Source organism: Podarcis raffonei, chromosome 2 (assembly GCF_027172205.1).
Source record: "Podarcis raffonei isolate rPodRaf1 chromosome 2, rPodRaf1.pri, whole genome shotgun sequence".
Classification (NCBI taxonomy): domain Eukaryota; kingdom Metazoa; phylum Chordata; class Lepidosauria; order Squamata; family Lacertidae; genus Podarcis; species Podarcis raffonei.
The window spans coordinates 42934598-42954467 of record NC_070603.1 but is presented as its reverse complement, the minus strand read 5'-3'; the positions used below and the strand labels follow the sequence as shown (position 1 = coordinate 42954467).

The 19870-nt window shown below is 43.4% G+C and overlaps 1 protein-coding gene across 11 annotated transcripts in view; it reads right to left on the bottom strand.

Moving 5' to 3' along the window:
* The window catches only part of WIZ (WIZ zinc finger), a 55966-nt gene extending 39587 nt beyond the window's left edge, over window positions 1-16379 (bottom strand). For 4 of the 11 annotated variants that reach the window (XM_053376232.1, XM_053376236.1, XM_053376234.1 and 1 more), the window contains exons 1-2: window positions 15447-15605; window positions 5895-6355 (exon numbers count right to left, since the gene is read on the bottom strand). In XM_053376232.1, the coding sequence (XP_053232207.1) occupies window positions 5895-6273 (379 nt within the window). In that variant the 5' untranslated portion in view covers window positions 6274-6355; window positions 15447-15605. Of the gene's footprint in view, window positions 1-5894; window positions 6356-14985; window positions 15010-15289; window positions 15378-15446; window positions 15606-16290 lie in introns of those variants that run through there. The other 7 variants (XM_053376227.1, XM_053376231.1, XM_053376229.1 and 4 more) reach the window with 6 other exon arrangements.
* Between the last annotated feature and the right edge of the window lie 3491 nt (window positions 16380-19870).

Sequence of the window (19870 nt, the reverse complement as noted above, 5' to 3'; positions counted from 1 at the left end):
AATATTGCAGTCAGGATAAGTCAAGTAAATCAAGCACAAATCCATTATTGCTGACAATATTTTGGGGTTTAAACACAACTAAAAATTATGGTAGGTAGTGGTGCAACACCAGGAAGGGGGAAATCATTTTATTTTGGTATTTGCATCCTGCTTTTTCAAGGCAAAATGCCTTCACAAAGTGGCTTGCCAATAAATGCATATGGCATCAACCACAATAGACAGGATGAGATTTCATTTTAAAGGATATGGGGATAGACAAGAACCCCAGCAACAACTATAGTTTCTGAGTCAATTAAACAGAAGCTGACCACACATTTTCAAGCTAGTTATAAGGCTAGTCTAAGGATGAATATTGTCTGCCATTTTTATAAAACAACCTCTTAATTACAATCTCTCATTGACTACAGCTTTGCAGTAGAAATCTCCAGTCTGCCTAAACTGGCATAAGGGAACTTCATAATGGTGCTTCCAGACAGGGGCTTAATATTGCAAATGGGTCATGGAATATCACAAATTGATTATTGGCAATATTTAAAAATAAATAAATGTTGGATTTATTCAGAAAGGGTAAATCCGGATTACATGGGTGGGGGAAAATATGGGCTGGCATTTTGTTATCAATGACAAATTCCTTCTGAAGATGAAGGGGCTTTCAATATATTTTTTTTAAAAAAATATGTATTTATATACTGCTTAATTGCCAGAGTTTGTGGTATGGCATGGATGCCTGCTGTTCAAAGAAGAGATGGGGAAACAAAAATACCACTGGGCACATCCCTAAAGTAGTTCTTTGGATCCCAGCCTATGCAAACTAAACAAATTTGTATTTATTTTCTTGCTTTGGGTTTTATTCTGACACTGGTATATCTGGTGAGAGACATGAAGCTATATATAGCAGAGTCATTCTGTGTCCACAGGAAGTGCTGTTTAATCTCTCTCTGGTTCCAGAGATTTCAGACATTGCTCACACACATTTTCGAGCCTATCTTTGCAGTCTTAAGGGCTAGAAACTTGCATGAAAGGAACGAAATGACAACATGAATATGCAATATGCTAGCTTGTGTGTTCAGTGTAAAAACCCTATCTTTCTGTGCTGCTGCAGCAGCACAATACTGTCCACCCGCTTAAAAAAAAATACCCGCGTAGACTTGGCATCAGATACCAACTATCTGTATGCCTCTCAAAGAGGCCAGATTTTCATTTTTTTGCAAACCACAGTTTGAAACAGACGGGGGACCTAAGCTGGAAACTGGCTGATAATTATGAAAGTCATTTGGAAATTACTATGTTCCCCTTCTCAAAGTCCTAAATTTTCTTAGAACTAATGCATGTGCAAGATTCCTTTCTGAGATGTAGATTAGTTTTCACGAGGCCATTTGGGATTTGTAATACACTGCCTAGGCAACTATGGAGCGCTCTCTTTCCTTCCTTGCAAGTTGCGTGTGATGCCACTTTGTCCCTTGATTAGCTGTTGCTCCATGTTTGTAAGCATGGGGCAGAGGCAGGAAGATGTGGCAGTGGTTGGAGCACTGGCACAGGCAGCAACACTTTTACTTGGGAGATGAGTGGTGAATGCTGTTCAGATGCAGACACCTCTTTTCCCCACTGGCCTTCTTCATCTCCCACCCGATCTTGCAAGTGGAGCCAGATCCAGGTCAGCAATTTTGCAAGTTTTCTGGCAGAAGTGGAAATCGCAGGGACAGGACTGGTTGATGTGGAGACTGAGAAGAGAGTGAGGTCTGTGCTATGGTGGGGCAGGGACAGAGGTTCACTCCAGTGACTGGATAATAGCTAGTTGTGTCAAAGTTAGAGTATGCCCGTTTTAGTTAAATGAGAGCTTCTGCGAGAAACAAGCTTGTGTGAGACACACAAGTTAAATGAGGAGGGGGATGAGTGACTGCTCAGTTCTGTTGAATGTAACCGTCCAGAAAAGTGTAGCATTAGGATTTTTTAAATCACTACATTTCCTGTCCCCAACACAACAGCCAGGCTTGTGATGTGTTTTTCTAAATGTTTACATGATACATACAGCCCAAGGGAGGACCTGTGAGTTATTTTATCTGGAAAATTCCTAGCTAAATTGATTGCTTGTGTAAAGACTTCAGAGCCACAGAAAAGTTTTGCTCAGAAAATTATATAGCCATTTTTAAGAGTTTCTAAATTTTGAGAATCAATGCACCACCCACAGACCTTTTTGAGTGCTTCGTTCAAGAAACAGAGAATACAATCATATTATATAGATGCATATTCTTGTAAATTTATTAATTTTAATTACCAGTAGAAACCCATATTTAGTGGCAAGGCATTTTGCCAGAGAAGCTACTCAGTTCCCAAAATATTTGCTGGTTTTAATATACTAGTGAGACAACAAGATCAGGTTTTTCTACACCCTCTCAACAAAAGCTTAGAAACTCCTACTGAAAGCAGGCTACAGTTCTACAGAATTACTTCATCCAGAGGTGGTGGTAATAAAGACACTGAGAGAATAGGGGACAAAATGACCAGGCCCATCACTGGAGAGAAAAGGGGGAAATAAATAGGTTTGCCATACATCCGGAAAATTCAGGACATGCCCAGAAATCGGATACCCAAAATGGCATCTGGGGCAATTTTTTTTGGGGGGGGGTTTCTGGGGTTTCTTTGCAGGGCACACGGCGAGAGCTCCAACTGCCCATGGTGCCACTGCTGTTGGCACTGCCCGCTGCCTCCCTTGTTTGGCCGTGTGTGGCTGCGCTGTCGGGAAACTGCTTCTCTGAGGCGTGGGTGGTGCACTAGACGGCAGTGGCACAGTGTCCCGAGCGCAGTGAGCTGTTGCCGTGGCTGCAGTGCCAGCACCTTATGGTCATTTCCCAGGGGCCTGGACCTACCGTTTACATCTCCGAGCCTGCCCACCTGGCCACAAGGTGCGAGCGCTCCTCCCGACAACTCCCACTGTCTCCTGCAGGTAAAAGGGAGGCAACATAGGCTCATGTGCAAGTGAAGCAATGGCCAGACATGCCTGCTGAGGGAAGCGGGAAGGCAGGGAATCCAGGGTGGGTATTGGGGGGTGTCCAGATTTTTCAAATCAAATCAATCTTTATTACGGTCCAGAGACCCAACAAATCATTACAAAGCAATGCACAATTCAGACAGCCTACCTCCAGGTTAAACAAGCATTTTGTTCAGACTTAAAGATAGGAATCATTGGTTTTTGCAACCACCGATAAAAACTTTGCCACTGCTAATGTTCTAGTGTTTGTCCCGTCTTCCAATAGGAACCTGACATAGTGAGCCTCTGATTTTCCCGGGAAAGGTACCAGCAAGGGTAATAAGATTTTTACTTTTTGAAATATGGCAAGCCTAAAAATAAAAGATAATGAAACTAAAGGCTGAACGCTACACACCTTTGTGTGACCCAACTCAGTGCATATGCTGTCACCTGTATGGAGTGCTGAAGTTTCTTGCCTTACTTCAAAGCCCTAGCAGTTAACCCCACAGCATGCCCAGCAGGTTTACTGAGCAGTCAAAGCAAAAGCAATAATGACCAGGCAAACCTGCTTCTTGCAGGCCACCAAACACTCAGTAGTTAAGCTGCCTTATTTTGCTAGTGACCATTCCCTTCCTAGAACTGTTCTTCTGAAGGATTCACATCATACTTGCTATTTTGTTTAAGCACACCTGTTCCTTGAACACAATTGGCCTACTATTTTCTTCTCCAATGCCCAACTCATCTAATGTGTTCAGATTAATTCTCATCTGTCATAACTGAGATACCATCCATGACAGATATCTGTTATAACTGAAATACCAGGATGGCAGTCAGTGGTGTAGTGGAGCAAGGACAAAAACACTGCCACTTATGTCACAGTAGGGATGACAATATCAACTCCTGGGGCACTATCTGCCAATCCTCTGCATGCCAAATAAATACACTCTAGTCTTCTCAGAAACTAAGAAACTAAGCATAGAAAGAGGTAGGTTGTATTAGAACAAACATCTAAGGGTTAAGCTGCCATGTTTATTTTGGAAAATTCTGAAATCCCTTTATTATGGCCAACCAGTAGGTCATAAAATAGAAAGGAACCTTCCAAGTCCAGCAGAAATTGTCATAGGACTGGAGGGTGGTTACGAATAAAAAGCTAGCTTGGAATTGACGTCAGCATTGGTTACAGGGATTGTCGTGAAGGGATTGCACTTCATCATTTACCACTATACCACTGATGGCAGTACTGACTATCATCGGGACCTTGACAATATTTATCCCTGAAAGGAACCTATGAACATGGCAATCTCCTAAGAAACAAATGCCAGTGGTGCAACACAGTATGTTATTGAGAAAAGAGCAGGTCACAGCATCAGCCATGTCCAAGCTAGTTAATACTGCTGTATAGCCCAAGAAGATGATATAAAACTGAAGTGTCAGAAACAGAATGTCTTGTGCAGGGGTGACCCACTCCTAACCCACAGGACTAACCGCACCCCCCCCAAAAAAAAATCCACCCCAAGAGCAAACCACAGCACAGGCAAAAAAAAAAAAAAGATACAGTGCTGAGGTAAGGCTGTTGTTTCATGCTATACATATTTCTCTGTCCTCCTTCATGACTAACAGAAACAAAACAAGCTAGGTAACCAGGAATAAGCCAACACCACCAAATGTGTGAATTTCATACAAGTTGTAGGATTCAGCTTTCCTTGGCATACAATACAAGGAACATTTGAGCAGAGTTTTGATTTTCTTTTAAGCACTTCAAACATACAGATGGGTACCTAGCCTCCAAAGAACTCAATGATTCACAAAACAGCAGGCGCAGTGAATGTCAAGGCGTTATGCTGCTCATCAGTAACAACATTCAGTGAATGCCTCTGACACATTCCACAATGTGGTCACAACAGCAATTCATGGCACTCTCTGGGGGGAAATGCTGTGTTTACAGAGTCACGTTTACTTACTGTACAGTATGTTTGTTCTTCGTAAGTAAGTGCTTCCAATGTCTAAGTTCTTTTAGAAAATGTACTCTGCACTCGGAATGAGAGCAGATTCTCCTGCATTCCTGTGGAACTACAGAAGTGTTCGATGTCACCTCAGCATATTCCTATGTTGTGCACGTGTCTCATAGACAAAGAACAACACAAATGGCAGCAGAGGAAAATGGCAAATCAGCCGTTTGTAGCAGAGGGGAAAGTGGCAAAGCTCAGGAGGAGCAGGAAGCATTGCACCTGTTGCAGCCTACTCACAGTCTCAATTACATACACGGGATAAGGACAATTTCTGTTGTATGTACTTCTTTTAAACATTTGTCTTTCACAGTTTTCCTTGGAACGTACCACTGCACAGTGCTACAGGCTATTTACCTTAAATAGGCATAAAGAGGACTATCAGTTAAAACATGCATGCCCAAACAGCTAAAGCGCAAAACAGCCATTTTTACTTGCACAGTTGGCATATGAAGTCAAAGGATACTATTAGCGTCACAGCTTTGACAAACCTATGATATAAATACTTCAGAGTATTAGTCTGCATAAAACAGTTATTGGGCTAGGGCTTTCTACCATGCACCACTTAAATTCAGACCCCTGTCTGTGGTGCTGAACTCACAAGTTACAACTAGGCTGCTGAACTCTTGAGATCCATTTTGATCCTCTTTCTATATGTCACAAGCAAACATATTACAGGCCACTTCACACATTGCACTGAAGGAAGTGCACAGTCTTCTACTTGGATGCAATTAGTCACAGCAACAAAACCATCTCGCAGTGGCTTCAGACGATTCTCTAGGCTGATATTTCTTCACTTTCATCTCAGAGGCCTGCCTGGCCTCTACCTTTTATCTACCTTGAAAGAAACAAACCTATAAAAGTTGTTTTGCTTTGTTTTTTTTAAGAAAGTGCCTGACATTACAATGCACTGGACTTACCAGTCACTTTACAGGCTTCCAAAGCAGCATCTGGCTGTTGATGAGTAAATGGTGTCAAAAAGCTGGGCTCCTCTTTACGGTTACACATCTCACCCGTCACTTTCCCCTCTCTACTCGCTGCTTCTAGTTTCTCTGAAGAACCAGGGACAGTCTTCTTGAGAACAATCTCCCCTTCCTTTGACGCCCCCACCAAAGCCACATTTTCCAGAGATGTTTTTGCATCTTTAATAAAGGCAGTTATTCTTTCTTCACCTTGAGGGCACTCAAGGGCAGCAAAATCCTCTTTTTTTGACACCAGGGACATTGGCGCAGTATTTTCTCCATCATCCTTGTGCTCTTTCTGCTGTTCTGATAAAGTAGTGGGAATAGCTTTCTCCATTCCTTGTGGATTTCACCGTGTCAATTTGACAAACCAAACATCAAGGCTTTGGGTGGATTTGCATCAATTACTGCCAGACAACCTATAATAAAAAAGTGACAAAATGTTCAAAAGACTGAATTTCACACAAGTCTTTTTCAGACATTTTGCTTAAGATGCAGTACACTCAACAGCTTCTGAATTTATATAACAAATGCTTTAAAAATTGTAGCTAAGGCCTAAGAACAGCTCACATTTCTGGTGTGGAGCACAGAAATTCCTATTTCAACAGACTAGCATGCTACAAGAAAATGAAAAATGAAAAACATATTAACCTCAACTTCACTGTAGGACAGAGGGTGGCCAACCTGCAGCATGTGAAACAGGTAGTAGTAGTAGGTTGTAGCATGCCCAGACTGGACAGGAAGGCTGGCAGGTCTGGCCATGACCCAGTAACAAGTCTGAATCAGTCCTGTGGTGCCAGCTCAGTCCCTGACTCAGCAGCCTTGAAGCCACTATAACCTTTGTGAGGGATTGCAAACCTGTGGGCCTCTGAATGTGGTTTGTCTACAGGTCTCCTCATTTCTGACCACTAGCCGTGATGGCACCTGAACATCATGTGGAAGCCTACAGGTTTTTCACACCAATTCTAAGTGGTATTATATCATGCTTTGGGCTTTCTCGTTATTTGGCAACAGTGGCTATTAGCCATAATTGTCATGTTCTACCTCCACTGCCAAGAGGCAGTATGCTTTGAATGGCAGTTGTTGTGAACCAACGGTGGGGAGAGTGTTACTGCACTCAGATACCGAGTCTAAACTTCCCAGAATAGGCCCCTGTGTTTGGCCACAGTGCTGGACTAGGTGGTCCTTTGGCTTGATCCAACTGATCTCTAAATGTTCTTATTATCACAATCAAAGAGTCATAGGGGGTTTTTTCCCCTACAACTGACTACCATGACTATCCTTCTGGAACTTGCCAGGAAGATTGTCCACAATGAATTATCTAGTTTGGGATTTAAGAGTAGGTCCATACCTTCACTATAAAATAACAGCGGGATGAGCTCTATAGACTTCTCCACATCCTTAATGAAAAATGTGTCTTAACCACATTTTAGCCGTTGCCAAGATGTTTCTGAATGGGAACTTGAGGCACTAATAGTGCTGCAGCACAAGCATTAAATTGTATCACTGCAATCTATGCTCACAAATCAAGTCATCTCCTCATAGGAGAATGGTTGCATTGAGTGCAAGTGAAAACAAGGAAGGGTAACTGTATAACACTTATGTTCACCAGGTCCACAGGGATACCCTACTTCCCTTACAACAGTTTTCTTTTATCTTGGTTGTTGGACTACAACTCCCACCAACCCTGATGGGAGTTGTAGTCCAACAGCATCTGGGGACCTCACTTTAGAGAACACTGCCTTACACGACACCTGATAGGATCCACAGTTCAACAGCTGTAATGGGATGCAAGGGCAAAGCATTCCACATAAATAAGCAAAAGACATTACCATCATGGGGTGATGGGAAAGAGAGGAATCTGCTGAATTGTGGGCTGGTCTGCAACAATGAAGCCAACTCAGATCAGCATCAACAGAAATAAATAATAAATAATAATAATAATAATAATAATAATAATAATAATAATAATAATTTGTTATTTATATCCCGCCCATCTGGCTGGGCTTCCCCAGCCACTCTGGGCGGCTTACAACAAAATATTAAAATACAGTAATTCATCAAACATTAAAAGCTTCCCTAAACAGCATTCACAGCATATTGATGCAATCCACCTTTGGGATATCATAATTCAAGGGATGTGCTCTTGGGAATTTTCTTTTACCTTCCTCTGTATACTCATAATGACTATGCCTACACACAGGATTTACACTGTTTGTTATCGAATTATGTGAAATCTTCTGTTTTCCAACTAGCTACTATGCCATTTCTTATCAACGCTGCTCTTTCTAGTTTCAGGCCTACAGAACTGAGCTAAACCCTCATAAAACAAATTTTAAAGCAAGACATAATGGAGTTCATTGTGGGTTCAGGCAATTCCTTCAAACTGGTACTGTCACATTGAACAAAATAATATGCTGAAACCAATTTCATACACAGCAAGAAATACAGGACTCATTAATGCATTTTAGACATGTCCTATTAGTTTAAATATATTTATATATTTATTAATAAGAACCCCTATTTGTTTCAGAGATCCCAATTAATTCTCGGCACAGAAACCACCTTTCTTCTAGAACTGACTGTGTATATATTATCTCTCACGCACATCCACTACATGCTCTTGTCACTGGGCCCCTCTTACGAGTCCTATTATCTCTTCAACTACCCCACACCCTGACCAGTTGAACTAGCTACCAGTGAAACACAAATTATTTTTGTCCAAATTTATCAGTTCCAATGTCATTCTACATTAAAACTGACTGGGGAAAACACATGCCATGAACGTACAACTTGCTCTCTATAAAACTTTAATTTCAAAATCATTATTTTGCACTCTGGATTACCTCACAACTTTCCTCAGCAATTAATATGAAATATACTACCACATACACACAGTCCTCAGGTAAAGGACACATAACAAACAAGACAATGTCAATGAATCACAGTATTTGGGAATCTACTGTTAACAGCCCAGTCCATTTCATGTTTATAGAGTCTCATGAGCAGAACCATAATCACAGGATGATCCTACCAGCAGAAGGGAACTCCTCCATATTCAAGCCATTGGGTTCACTGCAACTTAAAGGTAAAGGTAAAGGGACCCCTGTTAGGTCCAGTCGCAGACAACTCTGGGGTTGCAGCGCTCATCTCGCCTGGCCGAGGGAGCCGGCGTACAGCTTCCGGGTCATGTGGCCAGCATGACTAAGCCGCTTCTGGCGAACCAGAGCAGTGCACGGAAATGCCTTTTACCTTCCAGCCGGAGAGGTACCTATTTATCTACTTGCACTGCATGCTTTCGAACTGCTAGGTTGGCAGGAGCTGGGACCGAGCAACGGGAGCTCACCCCATCACGGCTTACTTACAGGTAAATGGGCCTCAGGCTGAAAGCCTATACTCACTTATCTAGGAGCAAGCTCCTTTGAAACAGGATTTGTACTTCTAAGTAGACATGGGTTTTCACATACATGTGCATACAGTGGCAGCTAAGAATTCTATACAGACTTTTTTCTCTCAGGCTTCCCAATACCTAGAGAGGGTCCTCCCCCCAAAAAAATACACTTAATGAAACTGCGAAACAACTTTAGGTTAAAATTCAAGCCAGAAATTTAGCAATGGAAAAGAAGTGACCACAGTATGCTTCAAAAGCTTAAACCCCAAATCAGAAAGAACTAACTAATTACAAAACAAAATGAATTCGTCAGTCAGAGAACTATCTTCATTTAATAATACTTTAGTAGAGCAGACATAAGAGGCCCTTACATGTTGCCTAGTCCACAGGCATCATGTTATTATCCTATAGGGCTACTTCTATCGAGCCCAGATTTGTTCTCTTTCTACTGTACTTGCTAGAATCTAGAGCCAAGATGCAGAATGTCCATTTGGAACCTCGAGAGGTGCTGTAACTTAGCAGTGAGCACTGAAGAGTGTGCACAAACCAGTGCAAGCAACAGAGCAACAAATGTAGTTACCACTAGGAGGAGATAGATGCCCAAAAGTGGTGATAAGTGAGGCTATGGCAATCAAAGTAAACACATGTGGCTGGTGCATGAGAGGTGCAAGATAAAATACAGGAGACAACAGCTTAGCAAGTCTTTTTCCTCAAGGTGACAAACTTGTTGCACCTTTCTTCCATACAGGCTGTTCCTGGATGACACATTCACCAGACGAGCCACAATAATCACCCTGAAACATGTCTTCCCAATCTGTCACACTGTGGCATGTGCCAGGAGTGATCTTGTAAACCCAATATTAGTTCACAAAGATGCTACAGAAGAAGAGCAGCAATAACATTAGGTCTATATACATAAATACTTTGCCTGGCATCATCATCATAATCATGAGAGGCAATTTGGTTCTCAAATTTGGTTCTCAAACTGCCTGCCCTATTAGGTTCTTCTTCTGGTTTTGAGGCTGAAGAACTAAACAGGCCACGCCACCAACAAGCTACCTCTGACAACTATCATTGCACAGAAAATACTGGCCAAGGTAGACTGATGCACTGCCAGAATTCCTTCTGTTGTGCACCTTTGCCAGGAGGAAGCAGAGCAAATTACTCAAGGAGGAAATTATTTTGGCAGTTACTGAGTAATTAATTTTTCTAAAGTGGCAGTTATTAAAAGCACAGTTCAGGCACTCAAAATTGCCACAACAGCCTTTTATAGGGTTAAGTTCAGAAATATACCGTATTTTTTGCTCTATAAGACTCACTTTTTCCCTCCTAAAAAGTAAGGGGAAACGTGTGTGCGTCTTATGGAGCGAATGCAGGCTGCGCAGCTATCCCAGAAGCCAGAACAGCAAGAGGGATTGCTGCTTTCACTGCGCAGTGATCCCTCTTGCTGTTCTGGCTTCTGAGATTCAGAATATTTTTTTTCTTGTTTTCCTCCTCCGAAAACTATGTGCGTCTTGTGGTCTGGTGCGTCTTATAGAGCGAAAAATACGGTAATACAGAAACTTCATCATTTGCCACAGATACTGTAGAAAAACACAGACACAAAAAATGAAAAAGAATGGGATTAGTTCCACAGAAAGGTTTCACACAGCAATACAAGTTCACAATTTAAAGATTATTATAGTCTGGATCCACCAAAACGGGCTGGAGCAGGTACAATTATCAAAACCATTTAAATGAAACTAAACTGCAATAGCATGTAAGTTTACTCTGCAGTAAGACCCGTTATATTTTTCCTCAGGTTAGAGTGCACAAGATTGCAGCCTAGAAATGATATTTCTGTTTCTAAAGCCCAAACTTTGTGTGTGTGTGTGTGTGTGTGTGTGTGTGTTTGTATGTAAAACTTCCTGGTTAGCAGACCACAGTTGTCATGTCTTGTTGAATGCCTTTATGTACCACTTTCTGTCACAAGTGACCTCTAGACAGTTTAATTTAGTGATAAGATACTTTGTTGGTACAGTATATAGAAGCAATGCAACTTGAAAGAGAAAAATCAATCTGATGAAGAATTTGAGAAAATTATTTAAGTAACACTATCCATGTACAAGTTTCTTTACAGACATTACTCTGGGGAATCATAGAATCATAGAGTTGGAAGAGACCACAAGGGCCATCGAGTCCAACCCCCTGCCAAGCAGGAAACACCATCAGAGCACTCCTGACATATGGTTGTCAAGCCTCTGCTTAAAGACCTCCAAAGAAGGAGACTCCACCACACTCAACCAAGGAGACATGCCTCAACCCCAGAGAAGTTACAATCTGAATTTTCCCATTGTGGCTTAGGCAATGTGAGCAGAGAGAGACTATGAACAGATCCAAGAAGAGTTTTCAAAGAATCTTTTCAGGAGCTGTGGTCTCTTGCCTCCGAAAGTATGATAATTTACACAAAGAAGTGCTCTTTGGGCTCTCTTTCTCTGGCACCATACATAGGGCCATGTTCACAGAAACCCTTCCACATATATTATTTTTCTGAAGATGCTAAATAACCTGCCTATATTGTTCTATACCTTGCTGCATTTCAGCTCAGAAATTCATCTTCAAAACATAAGGAGAGCCTGCTGAATCAGGCCAATGGGCCCACCTAGTCCAGCATCCTATTCTCACAGTGGCCAACTGGATGCCCGTGGGAAACTCACAAGCACAAAAGCATCCTCCCCTCCTGTGGTTTCCATCTTCATCATAAGCCAATTAACAGAGCTACTATTACAGTAAAATGTTATGAAGCGTTTTAATAACTTGGTCACAATGAAAATACCATGCATTCAGTCTTTCAGCTGCAATCACAAGCCTTCAAATACACAAGGCATAGCTAATCAACAACAGCCTGAACATGCAAGCAGACTGAGTTCTAAATTTAATAAAAACAAGCCTTTTCTTTTAAAAGAAGTTAATTCCACAGCTTCAGTGCCAAATGCATGCATACATATGAGCCTTCATCTATTACTTAGCAGGTCTTCCCATTACATACATTTCTGCAGTAACACATCATGGAGGAACCAATAATCAACTGTTAGAGGCCTAGGGAATACTAGCAGGCAAAAGAAGCCCCGTTTTCCATCACCAGTCAAGCAATCTGCCACCCACGAGAGGCAAAGAGCAACTCTCCAAGGTGTGCAATCAAATAGTAAATTCTGTTTCTACCTGTCCCCACCAATTTACTTATCTTTTAATATTTCTATACAGTACTGCTTTTCAGTTTATTCCCCCCACAAGTAAGTTTATAACAATAAAAATAACCATATACTAAAAACAATTAGTGTCAAAACTGTCCAGCAGAAATAACAATATACATACTAGACAAACCTCTTTGGCAGAGAACTCCATAAGTGGAGGGCCTTCCCCAACCAAGAGAGACTTCTCTCCAGTTACCACTCACCTCATCTCACATTATTCCTAAAAGACTCCCAACAGCTTGCTTGTTTTCCTGCCTGTGTCTCTATAAGAAACATGAAAGCTAGGAGCAGAGCAAAGGAATCTGATAGCTTTAGTAAACTCTAAGCCCTAGCTGGACTTTTCATCTCTTATTTGACCTAAATCTGTAACTTCTAGAAAGGCAAACAGTTACATGCCTGCAGTAAGGGAGACTTGGAGTCACTCTTCACTATCAGTCTGTTGGGAGTAATTAAAAAGGTACCACTGACAAACCTTTACATATAGGATGCCCTGTAAATGCCTGTTTTAGATCTTTTTAAGAGTTTTCATTCCTTTAGGATTACAGCAGTCCTCATACACTGGCCTGACTTGCACATCACACTAAGCTAAACCATGGCTTAGCTCAACATAGCAGCAGGCAGACTGGAAGAGCAGCAAGGCAGTCACATTATCTTCTCTGGAAGCCGACACACCTACATGATCACATTAAGTCATGGTTTGGCTTAGTGTGACATGTAGACCAGGTCACTGTGTCTTTTAGCTGAGCATTATATGGGTATCATAGAATCACAGAATTGTAGAATTGGAAGGGATCATGAGGATCATCTAGTCCAACCCTCTGCCATGCAGGAATCTTTTGTCCAATGTGGGACTCAAACCTCTGACGCTGAGATGAAGAGTTTCATGTTCTACCGACTTGAGCTATCACAACTACAAGTATTAATTGGTTAATTGAACTAATCAATGGCAATGAATATTCATCAGAGACTGGTCAGATGAAGTGGACTAGTCCACAAAAGCTTATGCTATAATAGATGTTAGTCTTTTAAATTGCCACAAAATTATTCATAGATTTTGCTGCTACAAATTAACATGGCCATACCCCTGAAACTCATCTAAAACTACATAGGCAAATGCATGTAATGTGGTGGACTATATATTTTAAGGTTCAGATAGTTCATCCTGAATGTTATAACTTTTCCAAATTCCAACAGGCAGCACTGAACCTTTCTTCTGGCCATGTTCAGTAAAGCAATCCTTTGCTGCAGATTACTAAGTCTCATTTTACTGCTTTTTGCATGTAATTAAGGGAGGTATACATTTTGTCTCACTCCACATCCCAACAACAATGGTGCAAAAAATCAACAATACATACTATCTCCCTGAAAAAATATTCATTATGCAGTTCTTCTATCTCCGTCACTAAGCATGCCTTTCACTCTCACTGTACACAGGTTAAGATGCATCCAAGTACTCTCAACAGTTCTGGCACTACCTGTTCTATTTCACCTTCAGCATCCCACTACTTCCTTTCCAATGGACAGTGCCAGCTGAAAATACGGAAACTAAGGTCTGCAAATGACATAACCACTTAACACAGGAAGACATCTGGGTATGGTACAGATAAACGCAATATAATAATTTAAGCAGAAAATGCCTCACCCCATATTAACTTCAAAACATTTTAAAGTGCACCAATATTGTCCAAGGCATCATATTTCACAACCTGATAGAAACAATGCTTACTCAGCACAGTCACAATAATTTCTATTGGTCTTTCTTCCAAGTAAGTAGGTTTAGGATAATAGTCTTAAGCACTGTCCTAACCGATTCTTTGATTTGCTGCAGCAGCAAACCTTTGGCAAATTGCCCAAGTGAGAGCACGCACCAAATAAATTACCACTATCAATGGATAGGAAACTTACTTCTTAGTGGACATGTATAGGATTGTGTTGCAAGTCCCACAGAGTGCAATGGGGCTCACTCTCTCAGGTAATCAAGTACAGCAACTTAAAGAGGGGGGAAAGAGGCAGACATCTGACACAAAGTAGACCTATCAAAGACAAGCTATGTCTGTGAGTCCTCATCCTAATGGGTGCAGCAGTTCCGTGTTTTGCACTAGTTCAAGCTCATCCATTTCTCACAAGTATAACTTCATGTAACAGAACATGACAACACCGAGGAACTGTGCCAAGGAGAAGACTGTGGCTTCTTTACAATGAAGCCCCCAAACTCTTGGATCTTTGGGTCAAGCAAAAGGCAGGTGTCTTCTCTTGTCCCACCCACCTCGAGGCTCATTTCCTCTCCTCCCAAAGGAAACACTGACTTACCGGCTTGCTGAAGTACCTTGGGAATCATTCATGCCCCCACCCTAAGCACCACCACCCCACTCACCCACGCAGAGGGTGTGTGTCCCTTCATGAGCATCCCGCTCAGTCTCATCACCTGATGCCAGGTCCGGATGCCCATCACTCCACGCACACCTGTGACCCGCCTGCCGCTCGGAAGTCCTTCGACGGACACCTTCCCCCTTCCCCGGCACCTGTCCGCCTTCCCGGGCGCCTCCCCCCAGTCACCTGCAACCCTCTCGGGTGTGCCTCGCCGCCCAAGCCTCCTCGAGAGCGGGCACCTGCCACCTTCCACCTGCCCCATTCGGACTCCCCAGCACTTGACCTCCCCACTCCGCTCCGCTCCAGGGGGGAAGAGCAGCCGGAGCTCCCGCCCGGCTCGTGGCCTACCTGTCACTTACCTCCCTGACAGCAAGGCTCATTCACGGGCGCTCCTTCCCTCCTCCTCCCTCCTTCCCTGTCACTTGCCCTCCTCCTAGGCACCGCCTCCTCGTCCCCTCCTGGCTCCATCCCCTCCGGTCAGGTCCTCCTTTCCCAGCCTCGCCGGGGCGCACTCACCATCTTGCGCCCAGTGCTGCCGCCGCCGCCCCGCGCTGGGTGCTCAGGGCTTTCTCGTTCCCCCTCGGCAGCCCCGCTGCACCCTCCTCTTCTGCCCTCCACCCGGCTCCGGCCTCTTCAGCAGCAGCAGCCGAGGCCGCCGCGCCGGGGACATGGCTCCTTTAAATCCTCCTCCTCTCTTTCAGCTTCTCCCCCCGCGCCACCACTCCCCGCTCCGTCCCACCAACTCCCTCCCTTTCTCTACCCGGCCAGCCCAGCTGCCTGCGCCGCTCCCGCCGCGCCCCCCTCCCCTCTCCTCCTTCCGAGTCGCGACCGCAGAGCGTCTCTAGCAACGCGACAGCAGCGGCGCCATGTTGGGAGAGGCAAAACGAACTCTTCCCCCTACCTCTCGCTCCGGGATGACGTCATGGGGCCGCCGAGGCCAGGGCCTCGGGCAACTATATTGCGCGAGCGGGGCAGGCTGGGGTTTGGTGTCTGAACTAGCTAACGGGCCGGGGCACTGGGACAGCTGTGGTGACTCAACTTGCCCAGGGTCAAAGCAAATACCCTCCGAGCTGTGGCAACGTGGCTTCTCTCTTGGTGGCCACCTGTCTCCGGAAAAGAAAACCAGGCGCGGGCCACGTTATGTCCAAAAGCCCGTGGCCATTGGGGAGGAGGGAGAGAGGGCAGCGGGCAGGTGTATTGGCGCTTCTTGCCAGGAGTTACGCCTGAGGAGACCGGCTGGGGCAGTCGCCCCGGGAGGGAGGGAAGAAAGGAGGGAAACCTGCATGGCTCCTTTCTCGTTTCACCGGCCAGCGGCTCCTGTCACACGACGTCCAGAAGCGCTAGCCTCGAATACACTTACTTCTGACTTGGTCCAGCACGCATGGCGGGAAGGAGGCGCGCCCCCTATCGGAGAGCCCTATTGCTAACCCCCTCAGCGCCCCGAAATCAAAGCGAAAGGGCGCCAGAAGAACCCATACACACAAGTTCTTCAGCCTTTGATATGAGTGGGGTTTAGCTGGGTGGCAAACCTAAAAGCGAGCGATCCGGCCGCATCAGGCGTCCAAGCATCCAGGGCGAGTGGATGTTTCGCCACGCAGGCGAACGCCCGTGTTCCGAAGTGAAGGCGGGACAGCTCACCCCACCCTTGTAAACACCAATCAACAATACTGATAATGAAAACGTATTTACTCTCCACGACCAGAGGAATTAGACATTCATTCTTTGAAGCTGTGCATTAAAGCCGCCCTCTTAATTTTGGATTTTTTTTTTGTTTCACTTTGCTTTCATTTAATCCAGAAATAATTGAATAAAAATAAAAGAGTTGACTGCCAAGTTTGCATGCCTGCGGGCTTCACACAGGCACTGTGAAATCAGGATGCTGGACTAAATGGGCATTTGGCCTGATCCAGCAGCTTCTTATGTAATTACAGGATTACAACTTTAGTATTAACAGAACAAAAAGCAAGCCTGGCCAGATGAAAACCCTGCACAACCAAGAGACTGTGATTCCTATAATAAAATTACCAGGGCTTGTTCCAGTCAGCAGATCTCCCCTCTGTACATTTCTCCAACATTATTACACCATCCAGCATTTTCCAAACATCTAGCCCATGATTCCAATCTCCTATTTTGTCTGTCTACGATCCTCATGAAACCCAACGCTGCAATACTATTTAGGTTTACTCAGAAGTCCCACTGAATTCTTTGAGAGGCTACAATCCTACACCCGCTGAACTTTTTGTGACTTCTCTCCTTGAAAGTGTCTCCAGTAACTGAACTGGAAAGATGGCATCAGGAAAAGGGGGGTGGGTTAGAGACCCAAATTGCCCTTACAATTTGGGGTTGCATTGTCATCATAAAGTTCCCTCAGACAGTATAGCAAGCCATTAAAAGAAAATAACACTGGCAAAGTGTAAAGGTAAAGGATCCCTGGACAGTTAAGTCCAGTCAAAGCTTCAAGCCGAGGGAGCCAGTGTTTGTCCACAGACAGCTTTCCGGGTCTTATGGCCAGCATGATTAAACAGCTTCTGGTGCAATGGAACACCATAAAGCATGGAAATGCTTTTACTTTCCTGCCAAAGCAATACCTATGTATCTACTTGCACTGGTGTGCTTTCAAATTGCTAGGTTGGCAGAAGTGGGGACAGAGAAACGGGAACTCCGTCATACGGATTCGAATCGCTGACCTTCCAACCCGCAAGCCCAAGACGCTCAGTGGGTACTGGCAAAGCTAACTGATATTCACACCATGTAAGTGACCTTGCTTCCCAGGCTGCTGTGCTTAAAAAGACCTCATAAATGCTTGATACCTTAGAAGAGCTGATACTTGTCAGAATAAGATATTATTATTAATTATATCTCTATACTGCCCTTCAGCCAAAGATCACAAGGTGGTTCACAATATTGGTCAAAACCAGCACTTTGAATTGGGCCTGGAAACTAATTGTCACCCAGTGCAGTTGGGCCAGGATTGATGCAATATGCTGAAAGCTCTTGCCCTGGTGAGCAACCTGGCTGCCAAATTCTGCACCAGTGAAGTTTCCAAACCATCTTCAGAGGCAGTTCCATGTATAACAGTGCTATAGTACAGTGCTTTGGTTCAGTTAAAAGTAATGTGCAAGGGCAAATGCCAAAATAAGTCAGGAAGGGAGTTTGTTAATTGTAGCCACAGGTCACTGACTTGCCTGACTCTCTGCTGTCTTTATACCACTGACATCCCCATTCCATACTGTTACAAACTAAATAGTAACTGTTAGGGCCACAGTGGCCAGATCTATAAATGGCCACAGTATCTATAAATAGTTTATTGTATTTTATAGTATTTATATAATTTGTAATAAACCTAAAATAGCTTTAATTTAATCTTCAATAAATATCTTTTAAAAAATTTAAAAAATTAAATAAAATAGCTTTAATCTGCCCATTTTGTGACAATGAAGTAGGTTTTTAGACCTCATGTGCTCAACTCACCACTTGGGGGCCACATGCAGCCCTTGGGGACCTTCAAGTGTGTCCTGCATAGGTGACCAAGCAGCCTTTACTGCTGAGTGTTGCTATCTCTCTGCCATGATTGGGCTTCCATATATATAAGATTTTCCCCAGCCCGCCGAGCAGCTGTTTGGCAAGCTGGGGATAGTGCAGTTCTGATGGTGAATATGATGCACAAGGTGGGGAGGGGGGCCGGGGCTGTCCACCACTGAGATGTGCCTCTGCACTGCCCTGTGTGATCATTTGGGGCAAAGAAGTTGTACACTACTGATATATATATAACCATATGCATTTAAATATTAATAAAGATTCAAAGAGATTCAAATAAAGCAGGTACACTTTAAAAAAATCATTTATTACATAGCATTCTGTTGAGGTAAATTAGGGCCCAGAACCATCCAGAAAAGGAAGTGGGTAATTACTGGAGAAAATCAGTTTATCGTCACAAGATGAAAGGAAATGGCCAAATGTGTGGTTGGTTGGTAGGCAGCAGTTAAACATTCATAATCTGAGAACTGAGCAAACTGTTTCTTCATGTACACAGAAAAACAGACTCTGCTCCAGCTATAGCCAATCATTACTAAGGACCTTTGAAAGCAATGGAAAGAAAATCACAACCCTTTTGCTTTTCATGTGACTTAGACCACATGCATGTCTACTCAGAAATACTGTAAGTACCACTGAATTCAACTGTGTATTCCTAGGTAAGTGTGTGTATAGGGTTGCAGCTCAACATTACCTGGAGTGAAGCTAATAAATCTGGTAAGAGAGCAATTAAATTTTAGTTTTAAAATTTGCTTGCACTCAAATTTATAGCATGATATTTTTAAACAAGTCTGGTTTAAATCAACATTTTTAATCATCGAGTTTCATCTACCCTGATTTATTATGTGTTCTCAGCACTCAACATTTCTGCTTTTACCTTGCCCCACGCCTTCTTTCTCTATACAGTGGTACCTTGGGTTAAGTACTCAATTCGTTCTGGAGGTCTGTTCTTAACCTGAAACTGTTCTTAACCTGAAGCACCACTTTAGCTAATGGGACCTCCTGCTGCTGCCGGAGCATGATTTCTGTTCTCATCCTGAAGCAAAATTCTTAACCTGAGGTAATATTTCTGGGTTAGCGGAGTCTGTAACCTGAAGCGTATGTAACCTGAGGTACCACTGTATTCTCCCATAACTGCAACTGCCTGAGCACTCACTCAGCCTCACCCTCCTTCCTGCCTGAAACCTCCACTTCAAAAACAGTGCACCTTATTATTGTGCAACTGACAATGATGCAATAGTCTACAACCTGCTCTTTTTTTGGTGATGTTCTTTTAGTAATGGTTATTAAAATTAATTTTTCTTTTTACATTATCCACTCCTCTAGTTTCGCATTGCAAACTCCTTCTGAAGCTCTTCCAGTGTGAACATAATGTTACATGCAGCACAAGATTCCAAGAGTATCTG